At 41.8% G+C, this 22,802-nt stretch overlaps 2 protein-coding genes and 1 pseudogene across 5 annotated transcripts; 1 reads left to right on the forward strand and 2 right to left on the reverse strand.

Moving 5' to 3' along the window:
• Nucleotides 1-1,848: 1,848 nt before the first annotated feature.
• LOC148343780 (serine/threonine-protein kinase N1-like) lies at nucleotides 1,849-12,260 on the forward strand. 2 transcript variants are annotated; one of them, XM_088288351.1, is made up of 21 exons: nucleotides 1,849-2,468; nucleotides 2,575-2,627; nucleotides 3,405-3,547; nucleotides 5,015-5,151; nucleotides 5,222-5,390; nucleotides 5,813-5,878; nucleotides 6,249-6,355; nucleotides 6,947-7,123; nucleotides 7,387-7,462; nucleotides 7,538-7,703; nucleotides 7,793-7,853; nucleotides 8,724-8,776; nucleotides 8,852-8,909; nucleotides 9,490-9,581; nucleotides 9,652-9,828; nucleotides 10,110-10,172; nucleotides 10,235-10,311; nucleotides 10,378-10,520; nucleotides 11,111-11,218; nucleotides 11,272-11,352; nucleotides 11,623-12,260. In XM_088288351.1, the coding sequence occupies exons 3-21, from the start codon at nucleotides 3,406-3,408 to the stop codon at nucleotides 11,824-11,826; spliced, it is 2,157 nt and encodes a 718-aa protein (XP_088144477.1). In that variant the 5' UTR covers nucleotides 1,849-2,468; nucleotides 2,575-2,627; nucleotide 3,405; the 3' UTR covers nucleotides 11,827-12,260. The 2 variants fall into 2 exon arrangements, with proteins under 2 accessions (XP_088144477.1, XP_088144468.1); XM_088288342.1 differs by lacking the exon at nucleotides 2,575-2,627.
• LOC148343781 (palmitoyltransferase ZDHHC12-B-like) lies at nucleotides 8,959-17,515 on the reverse strand. Of its 2 annotated transcripts, XR_015842436.1 has the most exons (6): nucleotides 17,153-17,515; nucleotides 16,618-16,751; nucleotides 15,952-16,032; nucleotides 14,900-15,066; nucleotides 12,262-13,408; nucleotides 8,959-11,946 (listed from the first exon to the last, which is right to left on the reverse strand). XR_015842436.1 is itself a non-coding variant. In XM_088289364.1 (5 exons), the coding sequence occupies exons 1-5, from the start codon at nucleotides 17,247-17,249 to the stop codon at nucleotides 13,093-13,095; spliced, it is 795 nt and encodes a 264-aa protein (XP_088145490.1). In that variant the 5' UTR covers nucleotides 17,250-17,515; the 3' UTR covers nucleotides 12,035-13,092. The 2 variants fall into 2 exon arrangements, 1 of the variants encoding a protein (XP_088145490.1); XM_088289364.1 differs by lacking the exon at nucleotides 8,959-11,946 and having other exon boundaries at nucleotides 12,035-13,408.
• A 730-nt stretch (nucleotides 17,516-18,245) lies between these two features.
• On the reverse strand, nucleotides 18,246-21,913 carry LOC148343782 (uncharacterized; annotated as a pseudogene). Its single transcript, XR_015842029.1, has 3 exons — nucleotides 21,853-21,913; nucleotides 21,707-21,792; nucleotides 18,246-20,269 (listed from the first exon to the last, which is right to left on the reverse strand). The product of XR_015842029.1 is annotated as an uncharacterized LOC148343782 (transcript).
• Nucleotides 21,914-22,802: the final 889 nt, after the last annotated feature.

Raw genomic sequence — 22,802 nt, forward strand, 5'->3', positions numbered from 1 at the left:
AAGAAAATTGCATTGTATTTCCTGAGCACACATTCAACTAATTACAAAAAGATTTATTTTTATTATTATTGATAATTTTGATGATTAAGAAAAGCTTCAAAATCCATAAAGTATGTGCAACAGATGGAGACATTTTGTTAAAGAATAAATATTGCAGAAATAATGTGTCTTACTTATTTTATCTTGAGTGATAAAGAATGTAGTGGAAATACTTGGTCTTATTTTATTTTTTTGAGTAATAATTTCTTGCACTTAAATAAAATAATGATAATGAGGGAAAAATATCCTGCACTATTGTTTCTGCACAAATAGTTTCATTAGCTTAGTGTTTTCTATTCACATACAACCTCCACAAAATCTCTTAAGAATTCTAGGCAATGTTACAAGTAAATAAAGTTCTAAGGTAATTTAAAAAAGTAAGAATTTAGAGTACGAATCTTATTTTAAAAAATTAAAGGATAAAATAAAGATGATCAGATTAGCACAAATCAGTTTTGATATCGTTGATAATGACGTAAACTACTTAGTATCGGGACGATAGCAAACGTTTTGGTATCGCGTACGACTAGCAGAAGCCCGCCCCCAAGAGCCCGCCTCCCGCTCGCTGCTGCAGCCTGCCCACCAGCCAGGAAGTCCGCCGAACTCCGCCTCTCAAAATAGGGCTCCTTCGGAGCATCCCTCTTACCCCAACAAATCGAACCCAGGCGTCGTCGGGTAACAAATATGAAAATCACAATAAAATGTATTATAACTACTATGTAAGGAAGTTTGGGAGTTTCTTTTTTAATTATCGGAATATATTCCAGCACGTCAAATCAACGTTGGCGAGTCAAATGTGTCATTTATCGACTTGATCCCTGCCGCCTTTTTAAGCTTCTTAATGGTGCTTGTGGGCCGCGGGTTGCGTTTAAAGCCTAATTGCGACAAAGCTTTGCGGTTTTAACTGGCCACGTTAATCACATTCGTCAGTCACTTCACACGAAACGGCGACATGGCCCCGCTTCCTCTCGTCACTCCGTGTTTACACGGCTCGTACGTTACGCGAAACGGTTGCAAAAATGAACCATACTACAGTTGAGATTCAGAGGTGCCCGTGGTTTCAGGGTGTCCTTGAAGGCAACGTTTGCGCTTTCATCTTAAAAGAGCCTTTAAAGACTTTGAACTTTGAAGTGACTTCAAAACCTGTCGCACTTCTTCTACCCTGACGTCACAAAATGTGGTAAAATGTTATATTGATGCACAAATGAATGATAGTTATTGTTTCAGACTGTCCTTAAATGTAAAACCAGATCAGCTAGCGAAAATGACCTTTTGACATGCAAATGGTGACATTTTGTCCATTTTAGACATATAAACAACACACCTGGTTCCTCTGTTTACTTTATGAATATGTACGTCATTAGAGAAATCATATGTGGCAAATCATACCACGGTAATAATCAAATACAATTGTTAGCTATAGCTTCAGACTGTGAAGTGAGTTCTTTAATGTTACTTAAACAAAGGAAACTTAAAAAGTAGTACTTAAAGAAAATTACTAAAATAATCCAAATAAATGTACTGCACATAATAAAAGTTTAATAAAACATGTACCAAAACAAATCTTTTTGTTTGAAAAACGTCTCATGTCTTTTGACTGTCATCATAACATCTGTGTAGTGTAATTGAGTTTTACTGCATGGTGGTCATCAGGAATTTGGGGAAATTGTCAGGATTTTCCAGAATGGCCGGTCTGTATCATGTCTACTCCCTTTCTGGGGGACAAAATAAAAATAATCTGAATAATAATCAACGGGGAGAGGGGGGGAGGGTGCGGTGTAACGGGCGTGGGGTGTGGTTGGCGGCACATGCAGCCATCACAGGCTGCAACGTAGTCGTTGCGGAGGGGGGCGACGGCTGCTGGCGACCGTGATGGACCGGCCCTGAAATAACTGTCCGTTCACTCACACACGCACACCCCCACATCAATTAGTGTATATCTAACTAAAAAAACTCATTACATTTTCTTCTTTTTTTCCCCCAGATCTTCATACACATTTCTGGTCTGCCTAAATCCAAAATGAACATTACATTTGTTTAATTTTGTTTTTGTTGTTGCTTTGCTATTTGAGGGTGTTCCTATTGAGGTGGTTTTTCTGTCCTTACCGCATGTGAACATGCGGCCGTCGGCCGAGCCCAGAGCAACCGATGAGTGTTGGCATCCTACAGAAGTCCCATCCCACCCTCCTCCTCCTCCTCCTCCTCCTCCTTTTCCTCATCCTCAAGGAGAGCAGATTAGCTTGGCAGTGTTGTCGGATGCAGCAGGAAGCGGATGCGGCGGGACGCGAGGACGCAGACGGGATGGAGGAGGAGGAGGAGGAGGAAGGGGAGGAGGCTTTCAAGGAGAGTGAAGGTGGAGAGGCAGGACTGTTCTCTCGGAGGATGATGACACATTCTTAGTTCTTGTGGAGGAACAACATCACGAAGCGGTAAGCTATCTATACTCACGTTCTTATTATTACTACATTTTGTGTCCGTGTGTGTGTGTGTGTGTGTCATTGTTTATTTAAGGACAATCCCATGATTTTGAGACAGTCCCCGAAGGCGATGCAAGACCGGATTACGAGATGGAATTAAACCATTTTTGGGTGAGGAAAGTTAAGGATTCAGACTGTACCTGAAGGGAACCCCTGAATTTGTCAATAGGTTAAAATCAAACAGAACAACGACAGTGTGAGGATAACCATGATTTGGGACCGTCCCTAATGGCAACACAACACTTGATAGAAGGATGAAAATGCAACCAAACATTTTTTTGTTTGTGAGAAAAGCTATAATTTCTGACTATCTCTGACGGCAGCGGGATAAATAGACGGACGTACAGACAGACAGACGGATAGACAAATAGATAGATAGACATTCACTTGTGTGAGAAAAGTTACGATTTCCAACCTTCCCAAAAGGCAACACCAGACTTGTATAGGTTTCTATTGTTTATGTGTTTTAATTTGTGTTCTAATTTTGCGCAAATTTATATTTCACCATATGGAAAGCGCTTTGTTACAGCTCCAGCTGTTGTGAAATGTGCTATAGAAATAAAGTTGTATTGTACTGTATTGTATAACTATTGTGTGAAGAAAACAATGATTTCAGTCCGTCCCTGAAGGCGGCACAAGACCTGATTTCGATCTAAAATGAAAGTGAAAGGTTCGGACTGTTAGTGCGCCTCAGAATGTTACCTGAAAGACCCCCTTGATCTGGTCGACTGTTAGATAATACCTGTAGTCAACATAAGACTTGAATGACCGATCATTTTGAACGAAACCATTAATGGGTGAGGACAAACAGTTTGTTTGAGGCTGTACCTGAAGGCAACACCTGACTTCATTTGACACATTTCGTTGTGTCTCCTGACTGGTCCACAGGATGGCACCAATGTTTTCCACGGCTCAGCAGATGTTGCAGGACAGCCGCTCGAAGATGAAGCTTCTCCGCCTGCACATCATCAAAGTGGCGCAGGCCGGAAGCAACCAAGATGACCAAGAAGCAAACATCGCAACGCAACAAGGTCTGCTTTCAAATATTCCAAATTTCTCTCAGCATAAACCACTTCTAAATTATTGGGAATATTGAATCACATTTCAGGATGAACCTAAATTGTAAAACCTAAGCTGAGAGTGTTATCCGCTAGTTGCAATAGAAAGAAAGACTGGAAGAGTCATGAAAAGAAATACAAGTGCATTTGAATGTGTCTACATATGCATACGTACATCCATAAATTATAGATGAATATATCGGTGGTCACTGATGGTTTAGTGGTACACGCCTGACTTGTGTGTGGGCAGAGTGGGATAGGTTCGCACTCTGTGATGGTGTTTGTGTGTTCAAGGTTTAGTGTCAGAAGTCAGCTGGGATAGGCTGGCCCTGAACTTGCCTGTTAATAAACATGATCTAAATACCAGTATGTTAACATACAGGCATGCAGGGACATTACATAATTGAAAATAACCAGTATGTTAATATGGAAGTATGTTAGCATTGAGAACTTTTTTTTTTTTTAAAGGGTCAAAGTTAATCGACAATCTTTGCGAAAAGTAAATGCGCCCGAGTTAACTGAAGGATAGTTTTCAGCGGTAGACTCTTTTGCAGATGTTAATATACGCTTAAATAGACACAAAAAGCTACCAATCTGTTAGCATAGTGGCCTATCAACATGCTAAACTGATAACATACTAGCATACTAGTATGTTAGTGTACTTGTTAGCATACGATCCATCTATCCATTATCTTTACCGCGTCTCCTCACAAGGGTCGCGGGGGGTGCTGGAGCCCATCCCGGCCATCCTCGGGCAGCAGGCGGAGGACACCCCGAACTGGTTGCCAGCCAATCAGAGGGCACACATGGACGAGCAATCATCCGCGCTCACACTCATACAGAGGGGCAATTTAGAGCGTTCAATCGATCTGCCGTGCATGTTTTTGGAATGTGGGAGGAAACCCACGCAGGCACGGGGAGAACATGCAAACGCCACACAGGAAGGCCGGAGCCTGAATCGAACCCATGACCTCTGCACTGTGAGGTCATCATGCTAACCAGTAGTCCACCGTGCCACGTGTTAGCATCCTAGTTAATTGTAAATAATCATCGTATACTAGCATGTTAGCATTCTACCGTATTACCAAATGAGCATTTTTGCATTCTCGACTGTTAGGCAACAGGTAGCACAGTTATGTATGAAAGTTATGTATATTATGTCTTAGCCTGATAGCATACCAACATGACAGACTAGTGCTTGATGTAAATAAATTATGTTAACATACAAGAATGTTAGCAAACTATTAGCATAATAGCCCAATCGCATAATTAGCATCCTAGCCTGATAGAATGATAATTATCAGTATTGCCCACCTGTTGGCATACCAACTTACTCTAACCAGTGCATAATGTGATATGTTTTCGTGCTGTTGTCATCAATCACATGACTTTGAGTGCAGTTGTAACACGTTCAATACGTCTTTGTGGCGCCTTCTGCAGGAACGTCAGAGGCGGATATTCACCTGGCTGAGCTGCGCCACTACACGCAGCGTGAGCACGACGCCCTGCGGCTGGCCGAGGACGTGCTGGCGCAAATGGACGGCGTGTCCTCGCCGGACCACGAGGCTCGCTCGGAGGTACGATTCAGGTGCTCGGTTGTGGTACTGGCGAGACCTCACCGATGGTGTATTTGGACTTTTTTGTCAGGCTGAGATGCGGCGCAACCATTCGTCCCAACGTTTGCATCTCTTGCGGGCATCCGTGGAGGCATGTCTGAGGGATGACAGGAGGGCCACGCCTGTGAGGACCAACACCTACTCGGGCCCAGGTCCGAGCTTGGCGGCCATCTCGTCCAGCCGACCGGCCTCGCTGACAGGTGTGAAATCATACTGCACATACACACATATAGATTTTTTTTTTTTGAGGGAGAGAGAGAGAGAGAAAATTGAGTACAATATATTTATAACGTTTGTGTGATTTATTTAATGTTCATATTTGACACATTTTCTACAGTGCATCCACTATGACGAGAAGATGCTGTTTTACGTACTTAATATGAAGAAACTTAGTGTACTTGTGTAATCTGTTTGTCTGACCAATCAGACGCCAGCAGCGGATGATGTGACAAGGAGACAAATCCTTGTTTCTGGCAGTCCCATAATGAACACAGCATGTTTCAGTATCTCCCCGCTAGCTAGGATGAGAATGAAAGCTTTTACTTTGAAATATGTCAATATCCTCTTGTCAAATAGGATCTCATTTGGTCCTAATTTCCTGTTTTCCGGTTTGTTTTTCCAGGGAAGTTGGAGGTCAGATTGCTCGGATGTGAAGATTTGTTTTCTCCGGCTGTTGACACAACCTCTGGTGAAACGATACTGACTTCTTAAACTTTATATTTTTTCAGACACCTTTTTCATTAAGGAAATTTACTTTTCTTTAAGATTTCCCCGTAATTCTATAATTTGTACTAACATCAACAATTTGTCTAATAAAAGTTAACTAGCCCAATGCTAACATACAATGTGAATCTCCATAGACGGATTCACTGAAATTTGAGCATAGCTGTTATGTTCATTCAAAACTTTCAATCAATTGCGACTTGAACACACGCGGCGCAGCAACACGTACAAACGCCATACAACAATACTCACAGGCTCTGCGGAAACAACAAGTGGTGTTGGAATTTTGTTGGGTACGCTTATTAATATGGACAAATGCAACTATCTTCTCGCAGAGACGAGCGCCACCTTGAGGTTGGACGGCAGAGTGGTTGGCAGGACGCGCTGGGCGGAAGTGGGCCGGCTGACCTGGGATGAAACCTTCTGCCTCACTTTGGAGCGGGTGAGTACACATAACAAGCATCTTGACGGTCACATTGTGTAGATGGCAAAAAAAAAGATACATTTTTACATTAGCTTCTATTTCTTTTCACATTTCTGATTCTGATTCTGATAAAAAGAACGCTGTCGTGTTAGTGGAGCAGTCCCTGTAATAACCAGCAGGTGGCATTGTTACACGGTTGTTGTGTATACCGTATCTAGGGATCCAGACTATCCAACTTTTTTTTTTTAATTCGAAATCACAGAGGCCCCTAAACTGAATTTTTAGGGGCGCAAGTAGAACATTTTGGGGCGCACATGAAAATACAAATTGACTTGCTAAGTAACCATTCAAAATTCGACTCATTTTCACTAGAGCCCTGTGTGCTGACTTGCATTCAACATTTGAATGATTGCTTCATTTTGAATACACCCCCTCCCTTTTTTTGCACAGGTTATAGGCCACATCAAGAGTGGAAAAAGTTCGGGTTTCAGTTTTTTATATTCTCAAAAGCTGTCATTTGAACAGGAGTGCGTAGACCTTTTATACCCACTGTAATATGGACTCTTGATTAATTTGTCACGAACATTTGAACTTCGTGTGTCGGCGCAGTGTCGCGAATTGGAGGTTGATGTGTTTTGGCGAGACGGTGGTAAGATGTGCGCGCTCGGCTTCCTGCGCCTGGACCAGCTCCTGGACCAGCAGAAACGGGACCAGGAAGACCAAGACAACAGCCACGTCGCCTCGCACACGTGTCGTCTGGAACCCACAGGCCTCCTCCATGCGCAGGTAAAGTCAACCTGGAACTGGGACCAGTTTCCATTTCCACATAAAGTTCCAGGAACTTTTTGTATTTAGTCCATCAACGAAACTAGCATTGAAGTTGCCGTGTTACAACACTTAATGCAAACGATGCAAGATGCAAAAGACATTACGAACGCTATAAACACAATTAAAATGTTATTGCTCTTTTGACACTTGTTAAATTATTTTATTCTGTTTTAACACCACAAATGTGCATAAAAGTTGCTTAGGATTATTTGTGCTTAAAGTTTGACTTTGTGGACACGGTGGTGGAGCGACAGCACAAATTGCGACGCCAGCAATGCATCTTCACCAAAGAGAGAGGTAAAAAAAAAAACACACACACATGCACGCCTACACGCAGATGCCACAAGTGTGTGTGTGTGTTTGTGTGTGTAGGTAAGAACTTCCTACGTGCAGCTCAGCTGAATGTGAACTTTTCCACCTGGGCTCACCTGATGCTGAGCGTCCTTCCTGGTTACGCCTCCTTCACCACTGACCCCGCCCCCCAGCCGTGCACATCACCGCCACCAAGGCCGCCGCCGCCGCCACCACCACCACCAAGGTCGCTCAGGCCTCCTCTGTACATGTGTGATGAGGTCACACACAAAGTCATCTCGTGTCTGATGTCTTTCTCTCCGCACATGTGTGCAGTCAGGTGCCGATGAGCCACCAGGAGGCGACGCCGGACAACGATGCGTCACAACTCGTCAGTGTATGTGTGTGTGTTTGGAGTGGAGTGGGTTCTGTTGGTTTCTACACGCGATGTAGTGTTCCCTCACTTTAACGTGGTTGATCGTCCGAACCCCGATTTTTTAAAAATAAATTTTAATTTAGCACTTCCCGCCTTCAGTGTAGCACCATGTTGTGTCACAAGATGCAAGGCAGCATTGAGCTCAATTGGAAATGCTGCAGCATAATTAAGAGCAGGAAGAGGCAGAGAAGGTTCCCAACTGAGCAGAGATAATATACGCCTTTGGGTATTGTTGCATGCTGTTTGTTTGTGTTGCTGCACAATAGCAGTTGTTTGAGGGTTTAATATTACTGTTAGATCAATGCTAATTTCCATTAGCCCATCTATGGCATTTCGGATTGTATGTTAGCACTAAGTTAGTGGACATTCGCTAGATGCAATTATATGGAATATATTAATATTATACCCAATTTAACTCGTAATTTTTCATAAAAAAATACATTTTCCATGATGAAAACCTTTTTTTTGAATTATTGTGATTACAAATAATTTTTCCACTTTTGAGGAAAAAAGTCTTGACATGACAAAGCCTTGTTTTTCAAGATCATGAAGTAGGACAGAAAATTCATGACATTACAAGATGTATTTTCTTGAAGAGCTGCAAAGAAATGTGTTAATTTAAGTTCAAATAAGTGTCGAAGAAATGTGTTGAAAGGGCGTGGGAGGAGAATGCTTAAAAAAATGTATTTGAATGAAAAGTGTCAAATGAATTATTTTCCTTTTACGAGAATATGCAAAAGGGGGGTCGTTGCGGTGACTGAAATCACTCAAAGGAAATGTTTGACAATATTTAATTCCATTGTTAAAATAAAAATGTGTTTGTGTGTGCAGTCATCCTTCTGCAGGAGAAAAGAAAGTCAAGACCACTCAGCCTCACCTCTCAAGTACATACAACACACATAAGGACACACACCCACACACAAAAATCACACCACCCTCTTCTGCTTGTTTTGTTTCAGGCTGCACATGTCGGACCTGCGCTACATTTCCGTGCTTGGCAGAGGTCACTTTGGCAAGGTAGCACAATCTCATTGTGAGCGTGTGTGTGTGTGTGTGTGTGTGTGTGTGTGTTTGAAAGCGTAACAACAAAGTCAAAGTGCGCCACTTTGGATCGTAACTTGTAACTATTGTCGGCCTGAAACATTTGCAAGTTTAGTCGACTAATCGCGATGTCGTCAACGATCCAAATCGTCGACAATTCATTGAAGTCGTCGACAAGTGGTTTATTTAATTTTGGCTCATTGCTTTTCTCTTGAAACAACCTCATCTTGCGCTGGCTATATGCCTGTCTAGGATGCACATGGGCAATCGCAGTGATCCCGGGTCATCCTGTGAAGCGTTGTGGATAATGAGGCGGGTGTCATGGCAACCAGGTGTTAGCAACGCAGTCCTAAAGTTACGGCACATTTCACCCACAAATACTCACGATGCAAACCTCCCTTTCACGGTAGCAGACGGGGATTCGCGATGATCTAGAAAGGAAGCACGTTGTGGCTGATGCCTTTTTTCATTCCTGACACATTCGGTCGTGTCTGGAAGCTAGCTGTCGTCAGCGCGCGCGCACACGCACACACGGTCGTGACTGCATTGCCTTCAGGTGCTGCTGGCCGAGATGCGGGCCACGGGCCGCCTGTACGCCGTCAAGGCCTTGAAGAAGAGCGACGTGGTCACGCGAGACGAGGTGGACAGGTGGGTGGGCCAAGGTCGACGTGGCCGTCCGTCGTTGAAACGTTTGAGATCCGCGCGTGTGCCCGTGCAGCCTGATGAGCGAGAAGAGGATCCTGGAGCTGATCAGGACGCAGCGTCATCCTTTCCTGGTCCAGTTGCACGCCTGCTTTCAGACTAGAGAGCACGTCTGCTTCCTCATGGACTTCCTACCCGGGGGAGACCTCATGATACACATCCACAATCAAGCCTTTACGCCACAACAGACCAGGTACTTGGAGGCTACTTTTCAGCTCACTCTTGGTCACTTAACTGTCGATTGGTGTTAGTTTAGATTTTCTCAAGATACTCCGCTTTCCTCCCACATTCCAAAAACATGCATGGGAGGTTAATTGAACACTAACTCAAAGGTCCTCAACCCTGCTCCTCGAGGGCCGGTGCCGTGCTTGTTTTCCTGCTCTCCCTGCTGCAACGCACCTGATTCAAATGATCAGATAATCAGCAAGGTCTGCAGAAGCTGCACGATCTCTCTTATTTGTCCTCGTCTTGCAGATTCTACTCGGCCTGCGTGTTGCTGGCATTGGAATTCCTGCACGTCAATCACATCATCTATCGGTAAGACAGTGGCGACCATTCTTTGCAGCCACCTGACTAACTGTGTGCGCCGTGCACTTCAGAGACCTAAAACTGGACAACCTGCTGATGGACGCTGACGGCTTTGTCAAAATGACTGACTTTGGACTTTGCAAAGAAGGTCAGAAAAGCTTCCACTTGATCATCATATTCCTTTGTGGTTGTATTCATATTATTTTTTGTACAGGGATCGGTCACGGGGATCGCACGTCCACATTCTGCGGAACACCCGAGTTCTTGGCGCCGGAAGTTCTGACGGATGACGATTACACGCGGGCCGTCGACTGGTGGGGGATGGGCGTGCTCATCTACGAGATGCTGGTGGGCGAGGTCAGTTTCCGGAATCCCAAACTTTGAGAAAATCTACTGTTATTACGCCGTTAATACATAGTTATTATGCAGTTATTTGACTAATATTACACAGTTATCACACTATTATATATTTTTTACAGTCATTAAAAGTTATTGCACATCATTACCCATTTAAGAAATGTTATACTGCTTTATAAACTGTTACACTGGATTATTACTAATAAATTCGGATTATTGACAAATAGCATTTACGAAGAAAGCAATTGGATTGTCTTGAAATCATCCTCACGTTATTGTAAGGTTAGCATGCAGTTTTAACAATTTAAGCCATTTATTACAAAGTTATTGCATAATTTATGGTCAAAATGTGCTTATACTTAGCTAATAAAATATTGGTGGCAAAAGAATGTGATGGCATGGCCAGAATCTCTTGTTACCAATTATAAGTAGCCAATCAGATTGCTGCTAAATCCCCTTGAAAGGGCTTATTTTCCTCTCACAACCGAATGACATGTCACAACCATGTCGCTATCCATAGCAATCGTGATTTTAGCCTTAAACTAAAATAATGAGGCTGTCATTACTTTTTTTTTTTTTTTTGTCGCCAGTCGCCATTTCTGGGTGAGGACGAGGAGGAAGTGTTTGACAGCATCGTCAACGATGACGTGACATATCCGCCGTCGCTTCCGCCAGATGCCGTGGCAATAATCCAGAAGGTAAACACGATTAAAGCACGCCCAATCTTTACGTGATGATGTTTGTGTTGTAGCTGCTGAAAAAGAACCCGCTCAAGAGGCTTGGCAGCGGGGAGAGAGACGCTAACGAGTTGAAAGGGGAGACATTCTTTGAGGTATATCTTTTTTTTAAACGCATGCTAAGCTAACATAGCATGGTGTTGTTAGCTATCGATTTACGATGACAATATCATGCAAAAGCAAAACATTTAGATATTTTTTAATCCTTCAATTTATGAGAAAAATCACATCAAATAAAAGCTAAAGGCACATAAGCTAGCTTCGTTGTCTAAAGTGACATCGCCAACTAATTGCCTGGCATGCACACTGCAGCGTAGCGTTCCAAACTCACGTTTGATGATTCTGGACTGCGATGTGACTTCCAGGACGTGGACTGGGACGCCCTCCTGTCCAAGCAAGTGCCGCCGCCCTTCCTGCCGTCCCTGAAGACATCGGCGGATGTCAGCAACTTCGACAGCGACTTCACGCGCCTCCAGCCCGTCCTGTCTCCGCCCGCCACGCCCGGCGGACTCTCGGCCCAGCAGCAGGAGGCCTTCGCCGACTTCGACTTCTGCGCCCTGCATGGCTGACCTTTTATTCGCTGGCGAACAAGCAATCCCCGAGCCACTTGCCACCCCCGTCTTCCGGATCTGCTTTACTGTGATGAGCTCCGCCCACTGCCGTGACCACACAGGTGGGTCACATGACTCCTGCATGGCGCCAAATGTAGCGTTCTTCAAAAATAGCAATTAATAAAGCCATAGAAATGCTAATAGAGCCATACTTGTAGTCCAAGGCTGCAAACTAGAATCATTTATTCATCGCAGTACACCGCAGACATGTTGAAATATGTCAAATGTCGACATTATTTATGATTGTGTCAGTACGCCAAAGAAAGGGAAAAACGGGATGAAACCAGACTGTTAATGAACTGCTAATGCTATATGTATGAAAAAAGGTATGTACGTAAACAACAACACAAACACCACATTGTTCGTCCTCAATAAATAGAAAATAACACTTACTTCTTGGTCTGGGCTCTTTATATCCTGTCTTGATCATCCACTTCCTGTTTGGTTCATGGACTTTCTCTCTGATGAATGAACTTCCTCTTCGATTACCTGGCATCGTGACTAGTTATTCTGATTCTTCTACTTTGTCTCGTTAATTTACATGCTGCTGGGATGAGCTGGCTCCTGCTTGACGGATGCAGGCTCACTTACTCGATTTTGCCAGTTTGGTCTGCAACCAATCAGGGTGGGGGTTGATCTACTACAGGGGTGTCCAAACTCGGTCCTCAAGGGCCGCTCTCCTGCCCGTTTTCACGATCAGAATTGTTCAGAGTTTATCATTTGAATCAGGTGTGTTGGAGAAGGGAGAGATGGAAAATAGGCAGGACAGAAGCCTTTGACGACCGCCTGATCTACTTCCTGTCAAGTACATCAACTTCCTGTTTAAGTTGATCAACTTCCTGTTCCTTTCCAGTTTGTGTGTTTTCATCTGGATTCTACTTGACGTATGTCCCTACTCTTGCGCTATCCTGTTGAATTGACCAACTTCCTGTCCGGTTGATATCCCGTTTTGCTTCCTGTTCTGTTCATCTATTTCCTGTCTGGCTCGGTTGTACCACAATGGGTTGATCTGGCTCCTATCTGGTTCATCTACTTCCTGTTGGGTTGCTCTACTTCCTGTTTGGTCCATTTACTTTCTATTAGATTGATCTGCTGGCCTCCGGTAGTCAAAAATCTGCATTGAATTTAAAAATATGAAAGAAGAAAAGGAGAAAACGCCTGTGTGAGAATCTCAGCGTAAAGTCTTAAGTCCTTAAGTGTCAACAGATCTGGACTTGAGGGCGCTCAGACGGGATTCTGGGGCGTCCTGTGGTAGACCTGCTCCCAGGCTACGGCTCCGCACACACAGAAGAATTCCCACAGGTTGCAGAGGATGCCGCGGTCAAAGGGGCTGTCGTCATCGCCGCACTCCCTCAGGTAAGCGATGCGGTGGCGGGACATGAACTCCCAAGTGGTGCAGTTGATGGCTACCAGGTAGATGTGGCAGCCCAGCAGCACTGACACCACCGCCGAGAACACACCAACCACGCACAGTGCCGCCAACAGGAAGCCATTGGTACGGAACCACGACTCCCAAGTGGCACTGGGAGAAATGCCAGACCTGGAACACCCCACAACAACTGCGCGTCACTGACTGTGTGTAGTGAGGCGCTGCAAAGAACAATTTTTTCAATAAGTTCTAATAATTATTTGTTTTTGTTTTTTTCGATTAATTGATGAATCAGATAAAACATCATTATTTTGATCACATTTCAATCCCCAATTGAAAAACTGCAAATTATTTCAAATTGGCAGTGAAGAAAGATGCAAAAAGGTTGCTACATGAAAATAGAGCTCTTTTGAAAGGTGAGTTGAAATTACAAAGGGTCGTGGACCTACACACAAATGAATGCTAGGGCTGTACGATGTATCGTTTTGGGACGGAAATCGCAATTTTAAGATTGTACCCACGTTAAATATTTATCTTCTCATCAATAATATTTGCACTGCAAAGTACAGAGTTTCGAGATTGACAGTACGTCTCAAAATTATATTTTTAATCAATTTAGCTTTGCTAAGGGACAATGATTTTATTGACAATCTGACATCTATGTACAAAGAACATGTACATTAGTATGAAAAAAATGCATTTTCATAGGGAAATACAAAAATACTTGAAGGTAATTTTTAAAAACTGCCCTCCTCACAAAATCTCTAAAGTGTCCTTGCATACAGTAATAGCCTTTATTGTTTTTAAGGGTATAATGGCATTTTTTTGGTCATGTCTGTAAATGTCACTGTAGACTGTGAAGAAATTGTGAATTTTGCACCGAGGCTTGAATAAAAAAAACATTGAAAACAAATCTAAAATAAATAAAAATAAAATAAAAATAATGAATAAAAAAAATCGAAATCGCAATATAAGACAGAAAAATCCAGATTTGTTTTTTTTCTTAAAATTGTTCAGCCCTAACGTAGACACGGAAACCGTATAAATAACAAGCCAAGTGCCACAACGGGGCATACTAAATTGAAAAAAATAATCTATATAAATAAATATTGACATTAAAATGTACCCATGAGCAAAGTACTTGTTTGATTTATTTGTATACTGACAATGAACAAGAAACGGCACACTGCACTTCCCTTTATCCCCACTGGGTGGCACAGTTAATTTGAAAATCCAGTCGTCATTATCTGAGCGCTTATCCTCACCTCTTGGTTAATTTCATGCAAAATGTTCAAACTAAATTTGAATATTGTCACTTGTAATACTTAAAATTATACTGAGAGGAAGCTTGTTTGGCTAGAATGAGCACAAATATGTCTTTTGATAAAAAAAAACGAGTACTTGTTATTGAATACAGTGCAGCTAATACACTACACACTTAAAAGTGTAGGGAATTGATTGTGATTGGTTAATCAGGATCCAATCATAAACCAGCAGTGTTTAGATCATCCAGATTCAGCACATACATTGATGAAGAGATGCAAATAATTCATGAGAGCAGGCTTGAATCGATAATAAAATAATTTGCCAACACTTTCAATTATCTATCGATGAGTTGTTCTTAAAATGTAGTATGTGTGTTTGTGTGCGTGAGTGACATACAGAGCGACTCGTAGAGCCCAGAGCAGGGTCAGCAGCTGAACCATCAGGTAGAGGACGAACCAGCGATGGTTGCGCTCGCCTACGCAGTTCTCGATCCACGGGCAATGGTGGTCGAAGCGACGCACGCAGCGAGAGCACGTCGGACAGTGCTTGGCTCTCATGGGCTGCTGCTCGCAACACACACCCCCCCACACACACACACACACACCCCCCACGCACATGCACACACAAACACAGGAAGTGAAACGCGATGCCAAACTACATTTTTTAAATTAAGTCCGCTGAGCTTAATGCTAATTAACAATGTAAAGCACCAATGGTTAGCATCAACGGTCTCGGACACACAAGGACAGATAATATAACAATAATCACCAGAATATATTATATAGTAGACTTTATCCTAACTGAAAAAAATATTACAGAATCTTACAATATTACTTATAGTAGTAGTAGTTGTGGAAGTACTATTCTTCTTCATTTACGTCCTCATGAATGTAACTGCCTCCTAGTGGCCAAGTAGGGCAAAGCGGGAGGAGGAGCACAATGCATTGTTTAAATAACTCTATGATGTTCATGAAAATATCAAAATGGCCAAGAAAAATGATGCTAAGCTACGCTATGGTAACTTGAGTCATAACGATAGCAAAACACCAAGCATTTTTTTTTTTAAAGTGAAGAACTTCAAAAAATGATAAGCTATATGAGGCTAAGCTAAGATGTTCATACATACATACATACATACATACATTATATATATATATATATATATATATATATATATATACATACATACATACATACATACATACATACATACATACACACATACACACATACACACATGGATTATCTACATTACTGCATTATGGGTAGTGTAGTTCTCTCTTCAGTGTCCCGAAATGTGCCAACAAATAAATTTTTCCTCAAAGCAGTTTAACTCCGTACTATAAAATCCTGGTGAGATTTTGTGAGCAGCTTATTATTTTCCCAAAATTCATTTAGAGCGTCTATTCCAAATGTCAAAACTTGAACTTTGTGGTGATGTTTGTTACCTGCAGCAGGCAGAAACCACAACGCCGCAAACGGCAAGTAGAAGACTGAGGCATCATAGACTCAGTTTCCAGATCAGAAGGCTGTAAAAGACACATGATAAAAGGTTGTTGTTTTTTTTACACTTCAGTTAAAAAAAATGGATCAATATTGTTCTGGACCTGGCTTTCATTAAACTTTATTTTCTTAACATTTTCAATATTTTTGATATCCAAAAAAATAGTCCAATAAAGGGAAGGCATTTTTTTTATTTTATATTTTTTAAACACATTTTCCTTGTGAAAAATATTGTTTAAAGGTTTTTAGTCTAAACAATTATTGATTTTTTTCTGTGCAGTACTTGGAAAGAAATTTTGTTTCGATTTGTTCTCCATTGAAAATTACATGCACTTAGTTTAGTTTCTGAACAGTCTAGCCTACGTGAATATATATTTTTTTACTTCTTGAAGTGATAATTATATGAAGAAAAAGTGCAATGAAAGAACATCTATTGAAGTACTGAATTGCACACAGATATCCAAATCACTATCAATGTACTCATGACAATATTTGGATTGATCCACTGACCACTCTTGCACCTGGTTGGCAAATTCACATCCATACGATCAGTTTTGTGAGTCGTTGTTTGTTTATTAAGTGTTTTGGGTGGTCACAAGTTAACAAGTCACCTTGATAGTGTCCGTGAGGACGAAGCCCGGGTCCATGAGAGACACCGCAAAGTACAACAACACCGACAGCACCACCAGCAGAAAGAATAGCACGGGAACTGCCAGCTCTCCGCGCTCCTCGCATTGTCGCAAATCTCAATACAAACACACACACAACATTACATGAGTTAACGATCTATTTCATACGGAGCCCCAGACGTGACATGTGTGACAGCGGGGTGGGTTAATTTGTAGCCACGAAGCACACATAATATGCACCAAAATACAAATGAATAACGATGAAATTATTCCTGGACGATCGCGGAAGTTAAATCGAGTGCACCTTAATTAGAATCGCTGAGGTCGAACGACAGTCTCTTGCTAAGGTGCGCTCCGTTTGCTTACACAAACGTCAAAGAAGACCAATGGGAAATAAATTCTCTAATAAGTATTTTTCGTGGCCACAAAATAAAATTTGGTTACCACAATTGAAATGTCCTCACCCTCTATGTCATAAGTGTTGCCCCGTAACATCACCACGTTCAAAATTACTTACCGGTGTTGTGCACGAACAAAATGAGCGTTATGACCCAGGTCAAAACGGTGTGTGACGCCCGAACCAGGAATCCGGTCCGGAACATGTTTTGGACCATTTTATACCCCCCAAAAATAATCTACTTCTGTAGTGTTTCTCGTTCATTCACCACTCGGCTATCTTGCTAGTTAGCTAACAACGTAAAAGAACATAACTACAACGGCGAACGTCAAGGTAGCTCGTTTAAAATCAACATTATAGTATTTGCTTCGTTCGCTGGAAGCTACACGTTTGCGATATGGAAAAACTGCAAGATAAACGTGCCATAATTTCAGTGAATGTTATGTGGAAGCGCAACCTCGGCTTCCACTTCCGTGTTGTTGTACGGATACTCGCGCAGGACAAAATTTACGCTGTGCCTGACGTTACTCCATGTCGAATCTAGACAAAAAAATGATATAGACGTATAAGAACAGACGAAAAGGAATACAGCTTTCACAAAGAATGATGTCACAGGACGGAAAGGTGTCTTGTAATTAATTAGACTTGGGCAGTGCTTATACTGTACTAATTCTTTTAATATATTTTATCATTATATACTATATTTTATCATTAAATAACAAGTATTGTCGAATTAAAAAAGTTTTTTTATGTTTAAAAAAAGGATTGGTTAACAAAGGGCTTTAAAAATGCACACAAGGAAAAAATGCATTTTTGTACATACGGAATAAACTCGAAAAAAAAGATGAACACAAAACATCCTAAGAAAGTAATAGAGACTATTGTAAGTAGGCAAGAGGTCTAGAGGAAGACCAAAGACGAGGTTTATGGATGTAGTTAAAGAGGACATGAAAGTAGTTGGGGTGAGAGCAGAGGATGCAGAGGACAGGGTTAGATGAATGCAACTGATTCGCTGTGGCGCTTTTAAAAAGTACCACTTTGAAATGCAAAATGTGTGTTCAGCACAACGCATATAAACTTTGCGCTGCATGCTATTTTAGTACATCAACAAGTGGAGAAAAGTGTACCATGCCATCTGGTAGCCAAGGAGCACATCACGGAGAAGACGCAACGTTGATGGGCATTGAAACATGAAATCATGATGCACAAATGGTTGAATTATTTATATTTTATTTAATTTTCACATTATTGTGTTTTTATTAGAGTACATTAGCATAGATTTTTTTTCACATTTAAAACACATGACAAAAATGTTTGCTTCTTCATTTAGAGCAAAAAAGACATTTTCATCTCACCTATAAGACAAAATCCCTCCCAATTGTTTTTAAGTGGTCGGTTTCAGATGCTGCAGTACTGCACAAAATGATTTATTCGCCGTTGTCGTGTGTCCTCAAGTGTGCCGTCAAATTGACTCTTTGAGTGAAGCTTTCACCAAAGAGGAGCAACAAAAGGGGTTTTCTCCTCTGTGCGTTCTCATGTGCGATTCCAAATAGTCTTTTCTCGAGTAAGTTTTCCCACAAGTTGAGCACCGAAAGGGTTTTTCACCCGTGTGCATTTTCTTGTGTCTAACCATGACTGACTTTTGGGCGAACCCTTTGCCACAAATGGTGCAACAAAAGGGTTTTCCTCCAGTGTGTGTCGTCATGTGGGAAACCACGTGTGATTTATGAGAGAATGTTTTATCACACGAAGGACAACTGAAGGGTTTTTCTCCCGTGTGCGTTTTCATGTGTCGAACCAGGACTGACTTTTGAGTGAATCCTTTCCTGCAAGTTAAGCAACAAAAGGGTTTTTCACCTGTGTGGGTTCTCATGTGTGTTTCCAAATAGTCTTTTCGCAAGTAGGTTTTACCACATGTGGAGCAAATAAAGGCTTTCTCTCCTGTGTGTGCTTTCTTGTGCAATAACAGACTTTGTTTATGAATGAATTTTTGATCACAAACTGAGCAACTAAAGAGTTTTTGTTCTTTGTGTATTCTCATGTGTGGAACCAATTGGCGTTTTTGAGAGAATGCTTCATCCCAAACTGAAGAACTAAAAGGTTTTTCTCCCATGTGAGTTCTCATGTGCGACAGCAGGTTTTGTTTTTTAAAGAAGATGTGGGCACAAAGTAAGCAACTAAAAGTTCTTTCCCCCGTGTGGGTTCTCATGTGCGTTTCCATTCTGCCGTTTCTCGAGAATGTTTTTCCACACGTCGAGCAACTAAATAGTTTTTCCCCTGCGTGTGTTCTCACATGTTTTACCAGATGTCGTTTCTGGGAGAAAGTTTTACTACAAACTGAACAACAAAAGGGTTTCTCACCTGTGTGTGTTTTCAGGTGTTCTGTCATGGTTTTCTTTGCAGTGAATCGTGTACCACAAAGTGAGCAAGAAAAGGGTTTTTCTCCCGTGTGTGTTCTCATGTGTGTTACCATGTGTGATCTCCGAGAGAACGTTTTAGCACAAATTGAGCAACTGTAGGGCTTTTCTCCTGTGTGCGTTCTCATGTGCTTCACCATGTTTGACCTTAGAGTGAATCTAAGACCACAGCTTGAGCAACAAAACGGTTTTTCACCTGAGTGTGTCTTCATGTGTGATACCATGTTTGACTTCAAAGCGAACGCTTTACCACAAGTTAAGCAAGTGAAGGGTTTTTCACCTGTGTGTGTCCTCATGTGCCGAGCATGTGCTTTTTTAGCCAAACGTTTGCCACAAACTGAGCACGAAAAACATTTTTCACCCATTTGTGACGTTGGCCTGCTAGCAAGACTTTTCTCCTTTTTGCTGCTTTTCAGCTGTTTGTCGTCACCTCTACAGTCTTTGTTCCCCCTCAAAGGTTCTTCCATGTCGTCGATGTCTGACAGAGGAGCTAAGAGGTCGTCTGGTGGGGGTCCTCCACAGCACTCTCCATTTGGACGGTGATGATGAAGCGGTGACCGCCCGCGTTGTTCGTTTTCATCGCCTTCACACTTGGCAGAGGTGGCAGTTGGTGGCAACATGTTGACATCAATCTCCTCTTCTTCCTTTTTAACGTGGGCTAACTGGGGATCGTCTTCCTCCTCTTCAACTGGAGAGGACTGTGGATCCTCCTCTTCCTCTTTAACAATATGAGGATATGAATTCTCACGCACCAAACTGGAGGACCCCCCATGTGATTGGAGGAGAAGTTCTTCGTCATGACTAATCAGCTGCTGGATGCCTGCAGGACACATGCAAGTCAATGAATGATGTTACTATAACAACTGTGATATATTGTTAAAAGAAATTGCAAAAACAATGCCTAGCACAGCGAGCAATTGCGACAACGCTTGTTGATGACGTCATCGTGATTGACTGCAAGCACGTCCGGCCACGGAGTCTGAGGATTTTGATTAGGACTTGAGCTAGGCCGTTACATTGCTGAAACCTTTGCTTGCAGGACAATCTGAACCTTTCCTTATCTATGGCATGTTTTGGCACTTTTTGAATACATTAGACCAGGGATGGCGTCATTTCTCATCAGTGCCACTCGGGTGTGCACATAGGACCGGACACTTCATAACTAGAAGTAGGACAGAAATGCCACTTAAAATGTGGACAAAGTATGTGCAAAATTGATGCTCTTTATATATTTAATTTTTCAAAATATATGACTCAATGGGCGGCTTGTCGGCCCCACAGTGCAGAGATGCAGAGTTCAATCCCGGGCTCTGGCCTTCCTGTGTGGCGTTTGTAGGTTCTCCCCGTGCCTGCGTGGGTTTTTTCCGAGTACTCAGGTTTCCTCCCACATTCCGAAGACATGCATGATTAGGTTAATTGAACACTCTAAATTGGCCCAACGTTTCTGGCCAAGGATCAAGTTTTTTTTTTCTTTTAGGTACATACCACATTTTGAATGTGGATTTTATTATGCACACTACAAAAACAAAACCTTTTGAGTGTCATCATCCACACCACTTATTCTGTTCAGAGTCACGGGAGCGTATCCCATCTGACTACGGGCAAAAGGCGCACTAGGCCCCGAACTGGTCGCCAGTCAGACACAGGGGACACAACAACACCATCACTGAGTGGAAACCGATCCCACACTGCCCGCACACAAGTCAGGCAAGTGTACCACTATGCCATCGGGACCATTTGTATTAAGGTTGAATAAAAACAAAATTAAAAGTCAATTCAAGGGCTTAGCACTGAATTACCATAATTTTACTCGTATGATTTCATTCCCTTCTACATTAAAAAAATTGATTGGTGCCCAAGAAAAGTGAAATATGTTCAACTATTTATAGGTAGTGTATAGTGTTGGTTCCATTTAAAATGCACCAATTTATGTTAGAATCGAAAAGTGAACAAAGAAGTGTGAAAAGCAAGCATTCACCCCTGAAAACCTTTTACCCTGATGAATATTAATTTCCTAATTCCTTTATTGTGTTCCATTAATTGTTAAGATGTGTGCCCTGAAAGAGTCAGCGTGTGGTTTCTGTATTGCAAGCATGTTTGTTACATAACAGTGTTCTTTTGTTGCTATGTGTCGAGCTTCTTACTTCTTCCGCACTGTCAGGCAAGGCAGGGTGCACCAAGTTTTTCCTCAGTCATAAATTTTCGTTTTGCTGATGCTTGAGGCGACGGTACCTAAATACAAGATTAGTGGACATACCTTGGATGGACAAAAAGATGTTGTTTTCGCCAACAGCTTCCAGATCTTTGTGTTGTCCCTCGTTCTCCTCGTACGTAGCCATTGTTCTGTTCAATATTGATAATAGTTCAAAATTTCGTTGGTTTTCTAAACACACTCATTTTCACCTGGTTGCCGTCGCGTCGTCTTTGTGTCGTCTTGAAGCCAAGCCAACTTCCGTTTTTTTTTCTTCGCGGCACATTTTACGGCAGCGGTGTCCATGGCAACGCAAGGCTGCCATCTTGCGGCGATGTGAATTATGTTGTTTAGTGAGTTGCAAGAGCTCTTAAAAAATGTTTTTCCCCTCACAATCAATGTTTGATTTGTAATAAAACTACTAAAATGTTGCTCAGACAACCATTAGTTTCATTTGACTCTCTTCCTTGCCGTCTCGTTAGTTTCGTACATGATGTAAGTTACCAAGGGCAGTGTTCTTTGTATCTTTCGAAATAAAAGTCCACATGCTTTAAAACAAGGAAATTAATTGATTTCTACTGTATGGAACTTTACAGTTTAATTGAATTTACTAAGTATTACACGCAATTTGCTGACCATGTGTGCAACCTCAAGCAGGATAATGCGACGTCCTTGCTCAGGTTTTGACAAATGACTGACACAAGACAGCGAACAACTTGACCATTAGCATCAAGGACATATATTTAATGTATTTGCTTAAAAAAAAAAGTCGTGCCATTCAAATGAGCTAGTGTATACTAAAATAATGACGTAAAAAAAGTTAGCTAAGATGGACCAATACATTTATACACATACACACAGGATAGTGTCTAGATAATTTTAGTGATTTAATATTAATAAAAGAGAAGCTTCCTAAAGCTTGTGATCATTGGGGTGATCCTTTTTGCCACACAGATTAACATTACAGCAGATCCACACCCTACTTGGAGTAGAAATATGTTGGGAATTTCTGTCCGATTAATCGATTCATCAACAGGCTAATCGAAGAATGGGTTCCCTAAATTTGATAACTGTAGCCATAGTGTTCATCAAAATAGTGGAAAGTGGTTTCATTCAACAAAAGAATATTTAAATTTACTGAAAGCCATTGTAACATTATACA

This window comes from Idiotropiscis lumnitzeri, chromosome 1 (assembly GCF_059441095.1).
Source record: "Idiotropiscis lumnitzeri isolate Australia: NSW breed Sydney's pygmy pipehorse chromosome 1, RoL_Ilum_1.0, whole genome shotgun sequence".
Taxonomy (NCBI): domain Eukaryota; kingdom Metazoa; phylum Chordata; class Actinopteri; order Syngnathiformes; family Syngnathidae; genus Idiotropiscis; species Idiotropiscis lumnitzeri.